The 15,590-nt window shown below is 40.1% G+C and overlaps 1 protein-coding gene across 6 annotated transcripts in view; it reads left to right on the forward strand.

The window, feature by feature from the left end:
* The window catches only part of macf1b (microtubule actin crosslinking factor 1b), a 39,766-nt gene that overhangs the window by 13,368 nt on the left and 10,808 nt on the right, over positions 1-15,590 (forward strand). For 3 of the 6 annotated variants that reach the window (XM_037536884.1, XM_037536885.1, XM_037536887.1), the window contains 20 exons: positions 2,530-3,185; positions 4,208-4,264; positions 4,393-4,563; positions 5,223-5,389; positions 5,468-5,627; positions 5,705-5,789; positions 5,886-6,118; positions 8,967-9,086; positions 9,279-9,386; positions 9,487-9,705; positions 10,005-10,208; positions 11,305-11,536; positions 12,091-12,317; positions 12,533-12,655; positions 12,740-12,841; positions 13,385-13,486; positions 14,100-14,264; positions 14,661-14,816; positions 15,038-15,232; positions 15,458-15,586. In XM_037536884.1, coding sequence (XP_037392781.1) covers positions 2,610-3,185; positions 4,208-4,264; positions 4,393-4,563; positions 5,223-5,389; positions 5,468-5,627; positions 5,705-5,789; positions 5,886-6,118; positions 8,967-9,086; positions 9,279-9,386; positions 9,487-9,705; positions 10,005-10,208; positions 11,305-11,536; positions 12,091-12,317; positions 12,533-12,655; positions 12,740-12,841; positions 13,385-13,486; positions 14,100-14,264; positions 14,661-14,816; positions 15,038-15,232; positions 15,458-15,586 — 3,531 coding nt within the window. In that variant the 5' untranslated portion in view covers positions 2,530-2,609. Of the gene's footprint in view, positions 1-1,200; positions 3,186-4,207; positions 4,265-4,392; positions 4,564-5,222; positions 5,390-5,467; positions 5,628-5,704; positions 5,790-5,885; positions 6,119-8,966; positions 9,087-9,278; positions 9,387-9,486; positions 9,706-10,004; positions 10,209-11,304; positions 11,537-12,090; positions 12,318-12,532; positions 12,656-12,739; positions 12,842-13,384; positions 13,487-14,099; positions 14,265-14,660; positions 14,817-15,037; positions 15,233-15,457; positions 15,587-15,590 lie in introns of those variants that run through there. The other 3 variants (XM_037536889.1, XM_037536888.1, XM_037536886.1) reach the window with 2 other exon arrangements.

Genomic DNA, 15,590 nt, shown 5'->3' on the forward strand with positions numbered 1-15,590 from the left:
TGATTTTGCTAATAGGCACCAAAGCAATATGAGAAGTAAATGACACAATGAGTTGGTGATGGAAACAACTTGAAAAGACACAATAATATATGATGTTGGTTCATTTTGTCTGTTGAATGTTTATCTGTTGTGTCAAAATTGGACCTGAGCAATAGCGTCAGAGGCTTTTATGTGTCTCCTGGGTAACCCTACAGCTCTCCTTTTTAATTAGAGAGACCACTATCTAGATTACTACATGAAGTCACTCAGACTGAGACAGAAGTTTTGATTTACAACCATTTTCCCCTCTATAAAAAACATCTCCCATGAGTGTACTCTCACTGCTCACTGTAATCTGTAACACCTTCTGTTGGCCATATTGGGGTCATATTAGTGGTTCATATGGTTATTGTGGCCTCTAACGAGATCCACCATATTAATTACTTAACCTTAGCCTTTGTGGCCACTGAAATGTAAAATTTTGTAAGTATGAGACAAGAAAATGCATAAATGATTATTTATTTATTTATTGAAAAAACAAACATCACATGCAAGCTTCTTTAAGGGTCTTTGAAAGTGCTATAGATTGCCGATGGGAGTAACTCTCTATCATTAGGTTAATTTGTTCCATTGGGATTCTGTCTGTGACATGCTCCATAAATCAATATCTAGAGTGGGGGTCTTGAACTGGAGACCATCAGATTAAATGGACGGATGGTTTGGGTCATGCCTGGTAATGGAGGTCTTGTGATCCCTTAAGCCCTTTTTGGGAAAAGTTTATTCTGTTGTAGGCTTAAAGTGGGTGACTGATTGCACTTATTTAGAAGATCACCTTTAATACTTCTCTAGCAAACAACTACTTTCATTTGTGTGCATTGCTCTGAAATCAGCATGTCTTTGATACTTAGTTCCCTAGTTTGTCAAGGCTATGTCAGTTTTCAAAACAGGCACTGAGAGTCACTGAATAGTTGTAATATTGTTATAACAGACTTGTTTAGGAATGATCATCCAGCAAAGTATTAGCTGGAAACAATGATAACAACTGCTTTAAAATCCCCCTGCAAGTTCTCATGATCTTCACATGAAAGCTTTGTGTTTTACAAGATAGAGAAAGCATGTGGTGTCTATAAGTTTATATTTATTATTATATTATTATTAAATTTATGTGTTTATATTTGAAATCTTCATGCTTCTGATCTTCAGTTGCATGTTCTTAGACCTGCATTTGCATCCAAGTAAGTTACCTAGCCATGAATGTAAAGGCAGATGCAATTAAAAAAAATTTTTTCAAAGAAAAGCTATATGGTCTCAGCTAGTTAGCTGGTTAAACTTGTTGGTGCCTTTAAACTGTATGCAAAATTACTCCATGAAGAATATGATTCAGGAGTAAAGGAGCTTCTGTAGCAGCCAAGCTGTAGTGTCAGCTCTGTCAATACAGAATTTACTGCCACCAGTCTCTGGTTGATATAAGGAGGCACAGAATCTACTCAGCTGAAGCATGGGCATATATGAGGTCTTCTGCTCCAGTGATTCAGAAATGCTAATTACAGGGATGGGTGCAGCTTCTGTGTGTGTCATGCTGCTCTGCTTTAACAAACACTGATCCAGAATGACCTGGTCTGACCTAGATGACCAGGAGCAATGAGTGCTGACTGAGCTTTTCAGTTTTAACTATACTTAACAGTGAAGGGATTCTATCTCAGCTATCCACAAGCTTAGACTGGTCAGCATCAACAGTGGGCAAAGCTAATTCATTTCACTCTGCCATTGTTCACTCTAATCATTATTGACTTTTCACAATAAAATATCATCAACAATTTGTAAAAAAAAAAAAAGTGAATATTGAGTGGTAAAATAATGCTCTAGAATGAGTTCTGTTGCAGCTGTTCTCTTACAAAATTTTACTAGAAAAGCTAGGCAAAAATATCAGTTGCACTGACTGTTGTCTTACAGTATGTACCGCTTTTCAGACATGTCCATTCTGGCCCACCTCCCAATATCACAATTCCCCCTTCCAAAAGATGAAAAGAAACAGGACCCCCGGCTTTTGTGACAAGGAAATGAAGCAGCATTTTTATGCCTGTCATATTTGATCAGGACCTAAATGGTTTCCCAGGGCCATCCCGGGGCTAGTCCTGGCAAGAGACACTAGTTCTGGCAGCCAGGGAGAGCAGTTGGCATCCTCGAGGAGAGTGCCCTCATAGAGAGGCCTGTCACTTGCATTTCTATGCCCCATACTTGCAGCACAGTGTTCATGTCTTAGTGCACTAACAATCAGAATCAACCACCTCTTTTATTTTGCATATGCTGTGGGCCAAAACAGAGATTCAGTTTGTGCAATCCTCTCTACCATTTGCTTCTGTATGCTTGTGAATAGGCAGAAAAACAGGAAGAAAAAGTGTGTTTAATTGAGATCTGCAGTGTGTGGTCTATATTAGAGCTGGCTGAATATACTGCTTGTCTACAGAGATTACAGCACCCTTGGAAAGGCAGAAGGATTTGTGATGCAGGGTGAAAGTTGCACTCACTTTGAGCCCCCTTGTGTTTTAGGCAGCTGAGGTGACTCCTGCATGCATGGCCCAGGGGCCTTCTCTTACCTCACACTTTATTCGCCCATGGGCTGAAGGATCATGGGGAACCTAATAAGCAGACCTAGCTGCCTGGGTCAAAAGTCCAAGCAAGTGAGGTCAAATGAGGACTTCCTCAAGGAGTGCTACCAGCGACAGAGAGAATGGCCTCTCCCAGAGCCTCCTAGAGAGGAGAGGAAGAATGTGGACAATGTGGACCATGTGGACCAGGTTCCTCCACAGGTTCCCACACCAGACAAAAACAGGAGCTCGCCTGCTCCTACTGTCACCACTACCAGCACATTGGATAATGCCTGGAGAAGCACACCTTCCCCGGCCAAAACGCCATACAATGGGTCTTTGCCGAGGAGAGCTAATGTTCCCGAGTACAGGAGATCCCCCCTGGGCCAGTGCGGAACAGCAGAGGGAAGAGCCACCCTGCAAAGACGAGACTCCGGGAGCCCATGGTCATGGAAAACCTTGAGCTCAAGAGAAGTCACAGAGGTCACCGAAGTAACAGAGACTATTGTGACTGAGATTGTGGAGGTGACAGAGTATCCAGCTGGGCAGAAGGGCGGTGATCCCATTGTGACCAGGACTGTTAGGGTCCTCACCGGAGCAGCCGAGGAATTAGCAGAGGTTGTTATATTTCTAAGCAACATATCAAACAAGTTTTTGTTTCTGGGTTTGGGATATAACTTGCTCTGTGACATCAAATTCTAGTAAAGCAACATTGTGTTTTTGCAACTCACACCCATCAAACTGTACTTGCATTCTCCATTTCTGATACTCTCTGCTCCTTTACTCTTGTCTGGAAAATACCTAGGAATGGAACATATTTGTGGGTTGGGTTACTAGTATAGTATTGTAGTAGCAGTACTACAGTAGTTGTAGTGAATATGGTATGACCTACAGTTGTATGTAAAAGTTTGAATACTGTGGTTAAATTACATGTTTTGTTGATTTTGTATGTGAAAATAAGTTAACATAAAAAAAAAAAATATAGCACATTCTTCACATTTAGTTCACACTTCCTATTTATTTGCTAAGTTTAACATACTGGAAAAAATGAAACATAAAATATAAAATATGTAGTGGCTTTTGCAAAATCCAGTAAACAAACATTAATTGTGCATTAACATGTGCAGAAGTGTAGAAGATGCTTCAAATTATTTTCACTCAGAAAATCAACAAAACATGGCACTTGATCAGGGGTGACCAAACTTTTGCGGTCACTCTTTATTTGTGTTGATTAATAACAATATTATGGTTTGAGTTAGGTCTAGGAGTAGGTTTAGGTTTTACCTTGTGGTTAGGGTTAGGGCTAGGTATAGGATTAGGGTTATATGTAATCGAACCTTTCACACACAACTTCAAATTCAGTTGCATTTAATAGGTATTTAGTTGAATGTTAGTTAAAGCATCTACAAAGCACCTACAGTGGACAATCAAAAGAAAATGTTACCGCTTACAATCAAAAGAAAATGTTACCGCTTTTGCATATGACTGTACAAAATAGTGTTGAAAGACTGTTCATGAGCACTGAAACAATGGAGGGAGTTAATGAGTTTTGTGACAGCTAAAACAAAACCATTGTTTTTCAATATTCAATCTTGTGAAACTGCAGTTCATTTAACATTTACAAAACTTTTTACTCATAGTTGCAAAATGATGGCCAGTCCAGTACGGAGCAAGACTCAAGTCTGGTTGTATGGAAGGTGCCGTTTTTTCATTAACATTTAATTTGTTTACCACATTTTATAAACACTTGTTTGTATTCTCTCATGTCTGATAGCTGAAGGTGACCCCTGTGAATTACATACAGATGATCTTTTTTTCATTCAAGGGTGCCAAAAGTGCTTTAGCTCTGAAAGATGAACTTGGGGATTCTCAGACATTCCAGCAAAATCTCCAAGCATTGCTGATGTGGGTTTGTGAGATTGAAGAACTTACAGCAAATCAAAAGCCTCCCTCCTCTGAGTTTAAAGTGGTGAAAGCTCAGCTGCAAGAACAGAAGGTATGCTCATGGCTACATTATTTTGAAAAATACACCCCTCCCTCACCCCAGGAAGGTTTTCATTAGTTTTTAATGAACTTTCCTACTTGTAGAGACTTGCAGTGAATTGATGAATTGTGAATTGAACCATGAAAGTGTTTTAGGGTAACTTCTTTCCTGTAACTGCCCTAGCACTGAAGAGTGAATTACAAAAGTTCATGCTCACAATGCTCCCCTGAATGCTTTTGTGTACAGTTCCTGGAGGGAGGTTATTCACCTTTCAGTCTGAAACAGCTGCCTTTGTTAGTATAGTAAGTGAGGTGAAACATGCCTGGATAACCACAGTGAAGCCCTGATACTTGAGACAAACCTTTGACTTCAGTGGCACAAAGAAAGAATAAGGCATGTTTGGGAGCATGCAGGTTCTCCAAGACAAGCAGCAACTGTGCATTTCCAATCCTCTCCAAGTTACATTTTCTCTCAAGTGAGAACTGTTGACTTTTGAGAGCATTGTAGGAAAAACTCAAATCATTTAAATTGATAGTTGATGTTTTGCAGTTGTAAAAGCTACATATAAACCCTCCTGAAATGGTCTGCCTGAGTTGGCAGCATCAGGAACTTTTAGAGTACAAAGTTGCCAGTGCATTGTGTAAACAGTGTGGCCTGATCTTGTCCAACAGCTTCTGCAGCGTCTTCTAGAGGAAAGGAGGCCTAGCATGGAGACCATGATGCAGGAGGGCCCACGCTTGGTAGAGGTGCTTCACGGAGAGGAAGGAGAAGGAGCCAAACTACAGCTTCCCCATCTCAAACTCAGATGGGAGGCTTTGCTCTTGGGAGCTGACAGAAGGTCAGCACAAGGCCCTCAAAGCTCTTTAGTGGTATAGTCAGCTCCTGAAACATGACTGATTTGGAATTATTTTAACAGGAGACAGAGTTTGGAGGTCATTTTGCCCCAGGCTCAGCTTTTCCAAGAGAGAGTGGACAGTCTTCACCAATGGCTCATTTTAGTGGAGCAGGACCTAGCTGAGCTCCGTTCTGCAGAGAGGGCAATGCTTCATCTACAGGAGGCCACAGAACAGGCCAAGGTGACCAGCAGCAAGCTCTTGAAAATATATCTCAAATACAGAATATAACCTTTTGTGTTTTTCCTGTTGACTTCTAGGCAGTTGTGGAGGAGATAAAAGCAAAGAATGCAGACTTAGGAAAACTTCAACAGTGCAGTCATGATCTCATGGAGAAAGTCTCAGGTATCATCTCTCTTTGTGCTTACGAATGACCATGAATTTACGTGATGTCGAGATAATAACTATAGTTATTTCATTCTTTCCTATACTTTTCCATAGAAGAGGAGTCCCAACTGGTACAGGAGAAGACGGACAGTTTGCGGATTCGGTACTCTGTGTTGAGTTTAAGCAGTGCTGATGTGCTTCAGAGACTAGAGCAGGCCCTGGAGGCTTCCAGCCGATGCACCTCCAGTCAGGAGGACCTGCACCTGTGGCTGGGCCGCATTGAGAGAGAACTATTGGGGCCAGCTCAGTCTGGGGATGCAGTGTTGTGTGTTGCTGAGAGACAGAGGGTAAGAGAGATAAAGCCGTTCTTCACTGTTTAAAAATACAGTGTACAGTAATGTGCTTAAAGTAGTGCACAAAAGTCCCTCATTAAGTACAGGTGATTCATTTTTCATTGTCAAAAAAAAGTAGGAAACGTATTTAACAGGAAATTACACAAAGCCTCCAAAATTAAGTGCAGTGTCAAATCTTTCAGTATTTTTGTCCACTCTTTCTGTATACTCTTTACTGCCTCTTTAATTCTTCCATCCTTCTGATCTTAAAGCCTTAAGTCCTCCCCAAAAAAACTGTTCCCAAAGCTGTCATTGACATTTTGTTCCTCTTCGAACAGACACTAACATTTACACAAGCAGCTACACAAACTCACCTTAGCTGCCATGCAAGTTTCTTTTTTTATGTGAATGTAAAGTTGCTAATGGAGATGTTTCTGATGAGATTAGATATAAGATAATCCACTTGACTAAGGAAGGGAAAAGTCAAAGAAACATCAAGCTTACTGAGGGGAAGTTCAAGCAGATCCAACAAACCATAATATTTCATTGTACTATAAAATCACACATTTATTTTCAAACCAACAGACTTGGAGTGTTCATTGTTTCAGTCCTAAAACAAACAATGATTCAATATACAACCCCAATTCCAATGAAGTTGGGACATTGTGTAAAACATAAATAAAAACAGAATACGATGATTTGCAAATCCTTTTCAACCTGTATTCAATTGAATACACTACAAAGACAAGATATTTAATGTTCAAATGGATAAACTTTATTGTTTTCGCAAATATTCACTAATTTTGAATTTGATGCCTGCAACACGTTCCAAAGAAGTAGGGATAGGGGCATGTTTACCACTGTGTTACATCACCTTTCCTTTTAACAACACTCAGTAAGCGTTTGGGAACTGAGGACACTAATTTGTTGAAGCTTTGTAGGTGGAATTCTTTCCCATTCTTGCTTGATGTACAACTTCAGTAGCTCACCAGTCCGGAGTCTCTGTTGTTGTATTTTACACTTCATAATGCTCCACACATTTTCAATGGGAGACAGGTCTGGACTGCAGGCAGGCCAGTCTAGTACCCACACTCTTTTACTACGAAGCCACGCTGTTGTAACACATGCAGAATGTGGCTTAGCATCGTCTTGCTGAAATAAGCAGGATGTCCCTGAAAAAGACGCTGCTTGGATGGCAGCATATGTTGCTCCAAAACCTGTATGTACATTTCAGCATTAATGGTGCCTTCACAGATGTGCAAGTTACCCAGGCCATGGGCACTAACACACCCCCATACCATCAGAAATACTGGCTTTTGAACATTTTGCGCTGATAATCCGGACAGTCCTTTTCATTTTTGGCCTGGAGGACACGATTTCCAAAAACAGTTGGAAACGTCAGACCACAGGACACTTTTCCACTTTGTGTCAGTCCATCTCAGATGAGCCCAGGCCCAGAGAAGCTGGCAGTGTTTCTGGGTGTTGTTGATATATGGCTTTCACTTTGCATGGCAGAGTTTTAACTTGCACTTGTAGATGGAGCCACGAACTGTGTTCACTGACGATGGTTTTCTGAAGTGTTCCTGAGCCCATGTGATAATATCCGTTACAGAATGATGGTTTTTAATGCAGTGCCACCTGAGGGATCGAAGGTCACAGGCATTACTTGCAGAGATTTCTCCAGATTCTCTGAATCTTTTGATGATATTATGGACTGTAGATGATGAAATCCCTAAATTCCTTGCAGTTGCACATTGAGAAAAGTTTTTCTTAAACTGTTGGAGTATTTGCTCACGCAGTTCTTCACAAAGTGATGAACCTCGCCCCATCCTTGATTGGGAATGACTGAGCCTTTCAGGGATGCTCCCTTTATACCCAGTCATGACACTCACCTGTTTCCAATTACCCTGTTCACCTGTGGAATGTTCCAAACAGGTGTTTTTTGAGCATTCCTCAACTTTCTCAGTTTTGTTTGTTGCCCCTGTCCCAACTTCTTTGGAACGTGTTGCAGGCATCAAATTCAAAATTAGTGAATATTTGCAAAAAACAATAAAGTTTATCAGTTTGAACATTAAATATCTTGTCTTTGTAGTGTATTCAATTGAATACAGGTTGAAAAGGATCTGCAAATCATCGTATTCTGTTTTTATTTATGTTTTGCACAACGTCCCAACTTCATTGGAATTGGGGTTGTAATAACAAATAAAACTTCATCTAATGTTAAGGCTGAGGGAGTGGCTAATAGTTATGACGCTTCCCTCCCTAATCACACACACACACACACACACACACACACACACAGTTACACACACATACACACACACACACACACACACACACACACACACTCAGGTGCTCTTTCCATCTTTATACCTGCAATGTCCGGTGTACACTCTAGAGGGTGGTATGTATCCAGAAGTATTTCTAGAGTAACATATGTAACTTAAATTGAACTAATTTTGGACAGCTCAGACAGGATAACTTGAATCCTGAGCATCAGAGAATGCCACCAGCTTCTAAGACTGAACTTTGGAGGACTGGAAAAATATTTTTTTTTAAAACTGAAAGCAAGTCTCCTGAAAAGAACGGAAGCTGTAATTACAAAATTAAGGTGATTTAGTTGTTGAGGCTTTTTTGCAATTTTCTGGTAAATACTTGTACTTGTTTTTACTGGAAATTAAATAAATGGTATCAAATAAATGCTTTGATATGAAAGTAAGTAATATTTAGGATATGAAACATTTTTTTCTTTACTCTGTTCAGTATGTGAAAAATGTTTCATTGTAAATGTCTTGAAAACATTTGACTGTATTTTTGAAGTCACCTGCCGCAACTCCTTCTATTTTCTTTATGTAATGACTAGTTGGAACAGGCAGTTGAGAAGGAGCTGGCCTGGTTTAGAGCTACGTCCCTGGGATTGGAGAACCTCAAAGCCATCAACCTTGACAATGAGGTCATTGCTACCCAGCTCTATGAGCAGAAAGTGAGTTTCTTCTGTGTAACAAACAGGATATTCCAATAATTGTGGCATATAATGATTCATTAAAACAACATTTCTGTAGGCGGTCTTTGGATTTAGTAGAGAAAGAGATAATCTTCTTTTTATAAGTATCACTTTGTGAAAGGTTTCAATGTAGTGTTGAATCAAATTGAATTTGTTCCTTTTCCCCCACAGATACTTGCAGTGGAGATTCTACAGCACAGGTTTAATATAGAAAAAATGGTGAAGATTTCTGAACTTTTACAGACCTACACTGAAGATGGGGAAATGGAAAGTCTACAGGTACCATTCATAACACTATAACTGCTTGTGTTTTGTTGAAGCTAAAGTCCTACAAATGTACTGCAGATAGAAATGTTCCAATTCCTTTATTTTTTCACAGACAAGCCTAGATGTTCTGCAGGAGCAGTGTCAGATAACCACTGGCACAAATTCCCATGTGGTGCTGCAGCTGGAGCATGCTCAGTCCCTCTTGTCCCAGTTCTCAGAGGGCTATGCCGAGGTGTTGCCATGGTTACAGGAAACTAAAGCCCTTATAGGCCAGCTTGCTCTAAACACCATCAGTTACGAAACTTTCAGAGAACAACAGGAGCTCTTACAGGTGCTAAAAATCCTGCCTCTTCACTGCAGGGGATTTCCATTCCTCTTTCCTGTTTCAACTGCCATGCCTTTGTTTTGGCTTTCTCTATTGAGTTTATGGGCAGTTCACCACTAGGTCATCCTTTCAGAGACTTTTTGAGCTATTTCTAGAGTGTTTACAATCACAACAGTTGTCTTTAATGACAGAGAATACAATTAATGAGTGCATGTGTTCCCAAACATTCTCATCATCTAAACACATTCAGCACCTGTGTAATATTAAAAAATCAACATTTATGCTAATATGAGCTCTCTGTGCAGGGTCTAAGGGAGTCTATAGCTGAGCACAAGCCCCTGATAGCCCGACTGGGGATGCTGGCCAAACGTCTGTCAGACCTGAATGCTAGCCAGGCACAGCAGTACTGCCAGAGGGCCGCAGAGGCTGAGCAACAGCACCAGACCATCAGAGACACAGTGAGAGAGGCTGCTTCAGTCCTAGAGGAGTCTTTGCCTCGCTACACACAGGTAATAGTCACAAAAACAGTCGTCACTGCCATTAGTAAAGCCTTACTTCCTTTCTTTGGTCTTATTTATTTATTTATTTTGAGATGGCACAGTGCTACAGTTTGATGTAAGTAAGAGAGTTATGTTGAGTTGAACATATTTGAGAGTGATCTGGTTGGGCTCGTTTGGTCTTTTTTCCTTTGGTCATTTCATCATCAGCACAGAATGGAATCAGTCACTCAGCTGAAGAGTTTCCACTCCATGTCTTCCAGGTCAGATGCTAAAGGGCGCTCCTGATCAAGTCCAAAATTAATGGGCTCCAATGGAACTTTTGTTTACAATATTGCAGTTTGTAAATTCTCAAGAAATTTTGTACAGATAAATGCACTTGTTTTCTTAGCACTAGTAGCAGTAATGCTAGCATCTTATGACACAAAACCTTTTTGCTGTAGAAAACCAGTATTTTTTTAAATAATGCAAGAAATACGAAGTGATGAGGCTCCCTTTAAGCTAACATTTTGTAACTGATAGCTCTCGATCTTAAACACTGACATTTGTTGCTCATGACATTTTTGGATGTTGCAGTTTGGATATTGACGTCAGTAAAGATTTAAACTTAAGACTGTCTCTGAATGTCACTGGAGACTGTTGAAACTATATGTTTAGTTTAACATTAATCTTGCTATTGTGAGTACAAAATATAGCCCAATTAATCCTCAAAAAGCTTGTTAAATCAATAAAAAGGGTTGACTGTGTGACATTACATCACTGTTTTTCTCTGCCCTGTCCATCACATTTGTCTGTATGTAAAATAACACCTGCAAAGTGCAGATGACTGGAAGTGTTGGTTCGAATAGCATGGGACATTTGCTTAATGTGATGCAGCATGTCTCCTTTAAGATAATAAGTTGTTTTTCTGTACTATAATCTGATTCAGAGATACTTTCAACAGATTTTATATGACAGAAACACCATACATATTTACAGAGATCTATATAGAAGTTTAAAGACCTGGTCAGCTGGTACATTTAGAGAAAATTCTGAGTTTTTATCTTAGCACGGTGTGCCTAAATGTCTCTGCTAAGCTATTTAATAATTCTATCACTCCACCCTGCAGCTGAATGAGAGGATGACACTGATAAGAGAAAGCCTTGAACGTCTGCACAGCCACATGCAGGCCTCAGTGGTTCTGCAGGGCCTGACTCCTCGCATTCAAGAGCAGCTGCAGGACAACATGCACACTCTGGCTGAGCTCGCCAAGCTGGAGATGAGCCTTAGCAGTGTGGCGTCTCAGACTGAAGAGCTTCTGGCCAACACACAAGCAGCAGGAGACAGTGCCATCAGCACAGGTAAGTAGGGAGTAAATGGTTTATTTTTACTTGGTTATATTTATTTGTGAAAATAAATAGTAATAGTATCTATGATTACAGTTACATAATTATTTAATTGTATTGCATCACACTGTTTTATATAAACTGGGTGTACTTGTGTAATCTCCTAAATATGCTGCATTATGTAAAATATTTAGAGTTACATTTATTCAGCTAGCAAATGTTTTTATCTAGAACAACAGACAATATGTGTGAATATCAGTAATCAATAAGAAATCAATAAGAAACATGCCATTATGACCTACAAACACAAGAGCCATATCATAGCTTAATCAAATTAAATGCATACAAATGATGACCTTTGAGGACAATTGTTAAATGTAGCTACTTGTTTTCTTTGAATGTCAAATGCAGTGGACTGCAGTGCTTAGAAATGAAATGTGACTGCAGAATAGTGTTCCTAGGTATAGTCTGAAGAAGTAGGTCCTCAGACCACAGCGGGAGGAAAAATAAGGTGCTGAAAACTCTCTGAGAGCTTTCTCTTTTTGATTTAATCTCCACTCTCTCCACAGACATCCAGGCACGGGTAGACGACCTGACAAGTCAGTGGCAGGAGGCTCACAGGCAGGCTCAGGAGAAGGAGAAGTGGCTGCTCAATTTGTTGGATCTAGCAATGAGATTTTGGAGTGACGTAAGCGACATGACAGCTGGGCTGAATGATGCACAGCAGGCTGTTCTGGACCTGAACTCCAGCAGGTCTGACTCTGAGGTCATCCGACAGAGCCTGGAAACCATGCAGGTAATGGGTCAAACAAAGGAATGAAAGGTGTCAATAAAGAGTGCAACAAACAATCTAAGAATATGTGAGTTAAGAGATCCTTTCCTTTCTCCAACCCTTTTGGCATGTTGTGAGAGAGACATATTTCTACCAAATATAAATCATAATGACTACAATGGACCTGAAGAGCTGCCAGGACTTTGATTACACTCTAAACTACTGTTCTGCCTCCTCAGATACTGAGGGAGGACATAGATGGACTGCAAGGGGAACTGGATACACTCGGAGTTCTGGGTATGGAACTGATGTCAGCTTGTGGAGACACAGACAAGCCAGAGGTCACAAAGAGTTTGGATGAGGTCAGTTTTTCAGACTATAATGAGTAAACCCTTAAAAAATGACTCATTATGTATGATTAATGTATACTGTTTTTGCTTTCTTAGCTGTATTGTACATGGAATAATCTAAGTAAAATCTGGACTGAATGCCACAGAAAATTAGAAGAATCTCTACAGCTGGCACTGAATTATCAGGACACCATGCAAGTAAGTGTAATATAACACACTGCCTATCTGGCATCAGGTTGTCCTTATTTGACAATAAGTCTCTACTGAATGCAGATTCAGATTTGGCAAGTATTTTTATCTTTTGTGTCTTCTAAAGCAGTAGGTCTGCCCAGAGCAGTACTATATTGGACACTTTATATTCACATTATAAGGATCTTGCTTCCCTGTGGTTACAATCATGGATATCAAACATAATGAGTTGTAATCTGCCAGCTTGGAAGAAAAAGAAGATCTTTCAGAATTTAGATTTTTCAAAGAAAATTGAACAAAGTGCAATGATAAACACATGAAGATTTTCTGTTTATATGCACATATTTGAAGAGAAACCATGACCAGACAAAGCTGCGTGGTGGTTCCACATTTACAGATTCTAAGCACAGCAGAGTTATACATTTAATTGTGTAGATCATTTTGTGGATCACTGAACAAAGATGTAGATTAGTGATCAATTGGGTTCTTGCTCAGTGTGTCATTACTGAAAGCTACAAGAAGATACTATCATGTTCTGCTCTCTTTTTGCAGGGACTGTTTGAGTGGCTCAAGTCTGCAGAGCTGAAGTCCACTGAAGAGTTTTTAGTGGGTTCTGACTTGGGATCTGTCAGAGAGCAGCTGTGTGACCTAAAGGTCAGACTTACTGACTTGGAATCACCACAGGATTATTCTGTTTTAACTCACCTGGAACTTGGCAGGCCATGTCATGGTTCTCCATGAAGAAATTTAAGCTAAAACTTCTATTTATATTGTGTGCAAATTTTATATATTTTTTAGTCATTAAGTTCTGAAGTTTGCCCAAGTCAGGTTCTAAATATTCATTTCAAATTTTACATGGTTACAAGAACTAGCTCAAAGTTCTTATTTGAACATTTTCATTGAACATTTTCATTAAATTGACATGTAAGGTTCTAGTTCAGTTGGCTTAGATAACACTGTATACAGATGTGAACTCTGCAAACCTCATAAAAGGGAATTGCATAAACTTTTTGTAGAGAAACTAAATCAGAATTGTTCACAGTGGTGGTGATACAAACCTGAAGCACTTGATGCTTTTACCTCATTATTATACGAAATAGTTCTGAATTTGTTGCCTAATGCCTGAGACATTGTTTTATGATCGTTTCTACAATTAACTATGCCACTTCATGCTTTCTGAATGGTGTGTACATTACAATTGAATTGTGCAAAATATTTGAAAAAATAGTGGAATTTCCCTTTAACATAACACTTGTTGTTCCCACAGGAGTTCAAGCGGGAGCTGTATCAAAAGAAGATTGAAATTGAGAGCCTGAACCATCGCTTTGTGTGTCATCTCTCTCCGGGCTCTGAGCGGCCGGGATCCGTCTCTCCACTGTGTGACTTCCGGCAGCGCTGGGATAGCCTGGAATCAGAAACTGTCAGCAGACAGGTGTGGCCCAGTCACCCTGATACTGATAGTACTGCTGTGACCTCTAGGTTTACCAAATAGAAAATAGCCCTTTTGAAGCTTAAACTAGCCCAAATTATGAATCATTTTAATTGACCAATTATCCACATGATTGCTTTCTTTTTTACATTTGTTAGAAGTTTACATTTTGGCATGACAACACTAAACTATGCTTAAATATAATGTGAATTATGTTACTGATGATGAATAACAGATCATTTTAACACTGGGTGCTTTTTTATTAGCCCAGTTTTTCTGGTCTAAATGGTTCAAGAGGCTACACATTGTATTAGATGTTAAACCAAAATTAAAAATAGGTTGAAGACTTTGTGAGGGACTTTGCTTCATGGTGGCTTTGATGTATGTGTGTTTGAGCAGCACCAGCTGGAGTGTGCATTGTTGGGATTGGGACAGTTCCAAAATAATCTTGATGAGCTACATGCCTGGCTCTCCCATACTGCTGACCTATTAAAGGTGTCTCGACCAATCAGCATTGACCTGCAGACTTGTGAGATTGAGCTGGCCAAACACAAGGTACACACAGATTAATGTACAATAATATATAATAATATATAATAATACAATATTGGTCTTTTGCAATGTACTCAGTATTCACAGAAAGTAATCTATATTGAAGTAAAGCAGGCAACATAAAAATGTTTTGAATATTATTCACTTACTTATTGTAGCTTCCAGTGTTTAGAAATCACCTGTGGTAAGCAGCTGAATGGTCTCTGTGACTTGTGTATATACAGGTACTGCGTAATGATGTGATGTCCCATGTCCACACGGTGGAGTCTCTGAACAAGGCTGGAAGGGAGCTGCTGGAGGCCGGGGGAGACAGTCCTCATGGCCTGCAGCCTCGTCTGGAGCAACTGAATGAGCGCTGGGAGTTTGTGCGCTGTGAAACAGAGCGCAGGCAGCTGGAGCTGGAGAACAACCTGAGTCAGGTGGACACAAGCACTCACAAACTTCTCACGATGCACTCTCTCCCATTACACCAGGGCTGAGACGGTCTCCATCTCAGTTCTGCCAATTCAGAGCAAAACAAAACATTTTACATTGTAGGTCAGTTTTTTTCATTTTGTGTTTTTTCTGTGTGGTCAGCTTGTCCACTTACCACCACTTTGTTTTCCAGGAGTGTTTTAAATGTGGTGTTCACTACTCTCGCACAGGTTCAGGATGTAACCATGGAGATCCAGGACCTGTTGCAGTGGCTAGAACATACAGACCTGCGTCTGTCTTCCAGTAAAACTGTGTGGGGCATGCCTGACTCTGCTGGGGAAAGACTCAGTTCTCATCTGGTAA

Source organism: Pygocentrus nattereri, chromosome 3 (assembly GCF_015220715.1).
Source record: "Pygocentrus nattereri isolate fPygNat1 chromosome 3, fPygNat1.pri, whole genome shotgun sequence".
In the NCBI taxonomy this organism is placed as follows: Eukaryota; Metazoa; Chordata; class Actinopteri; order Characiformes; family Serrasalmidae; genus Pygocentrus; species Pygocentrus nattereri.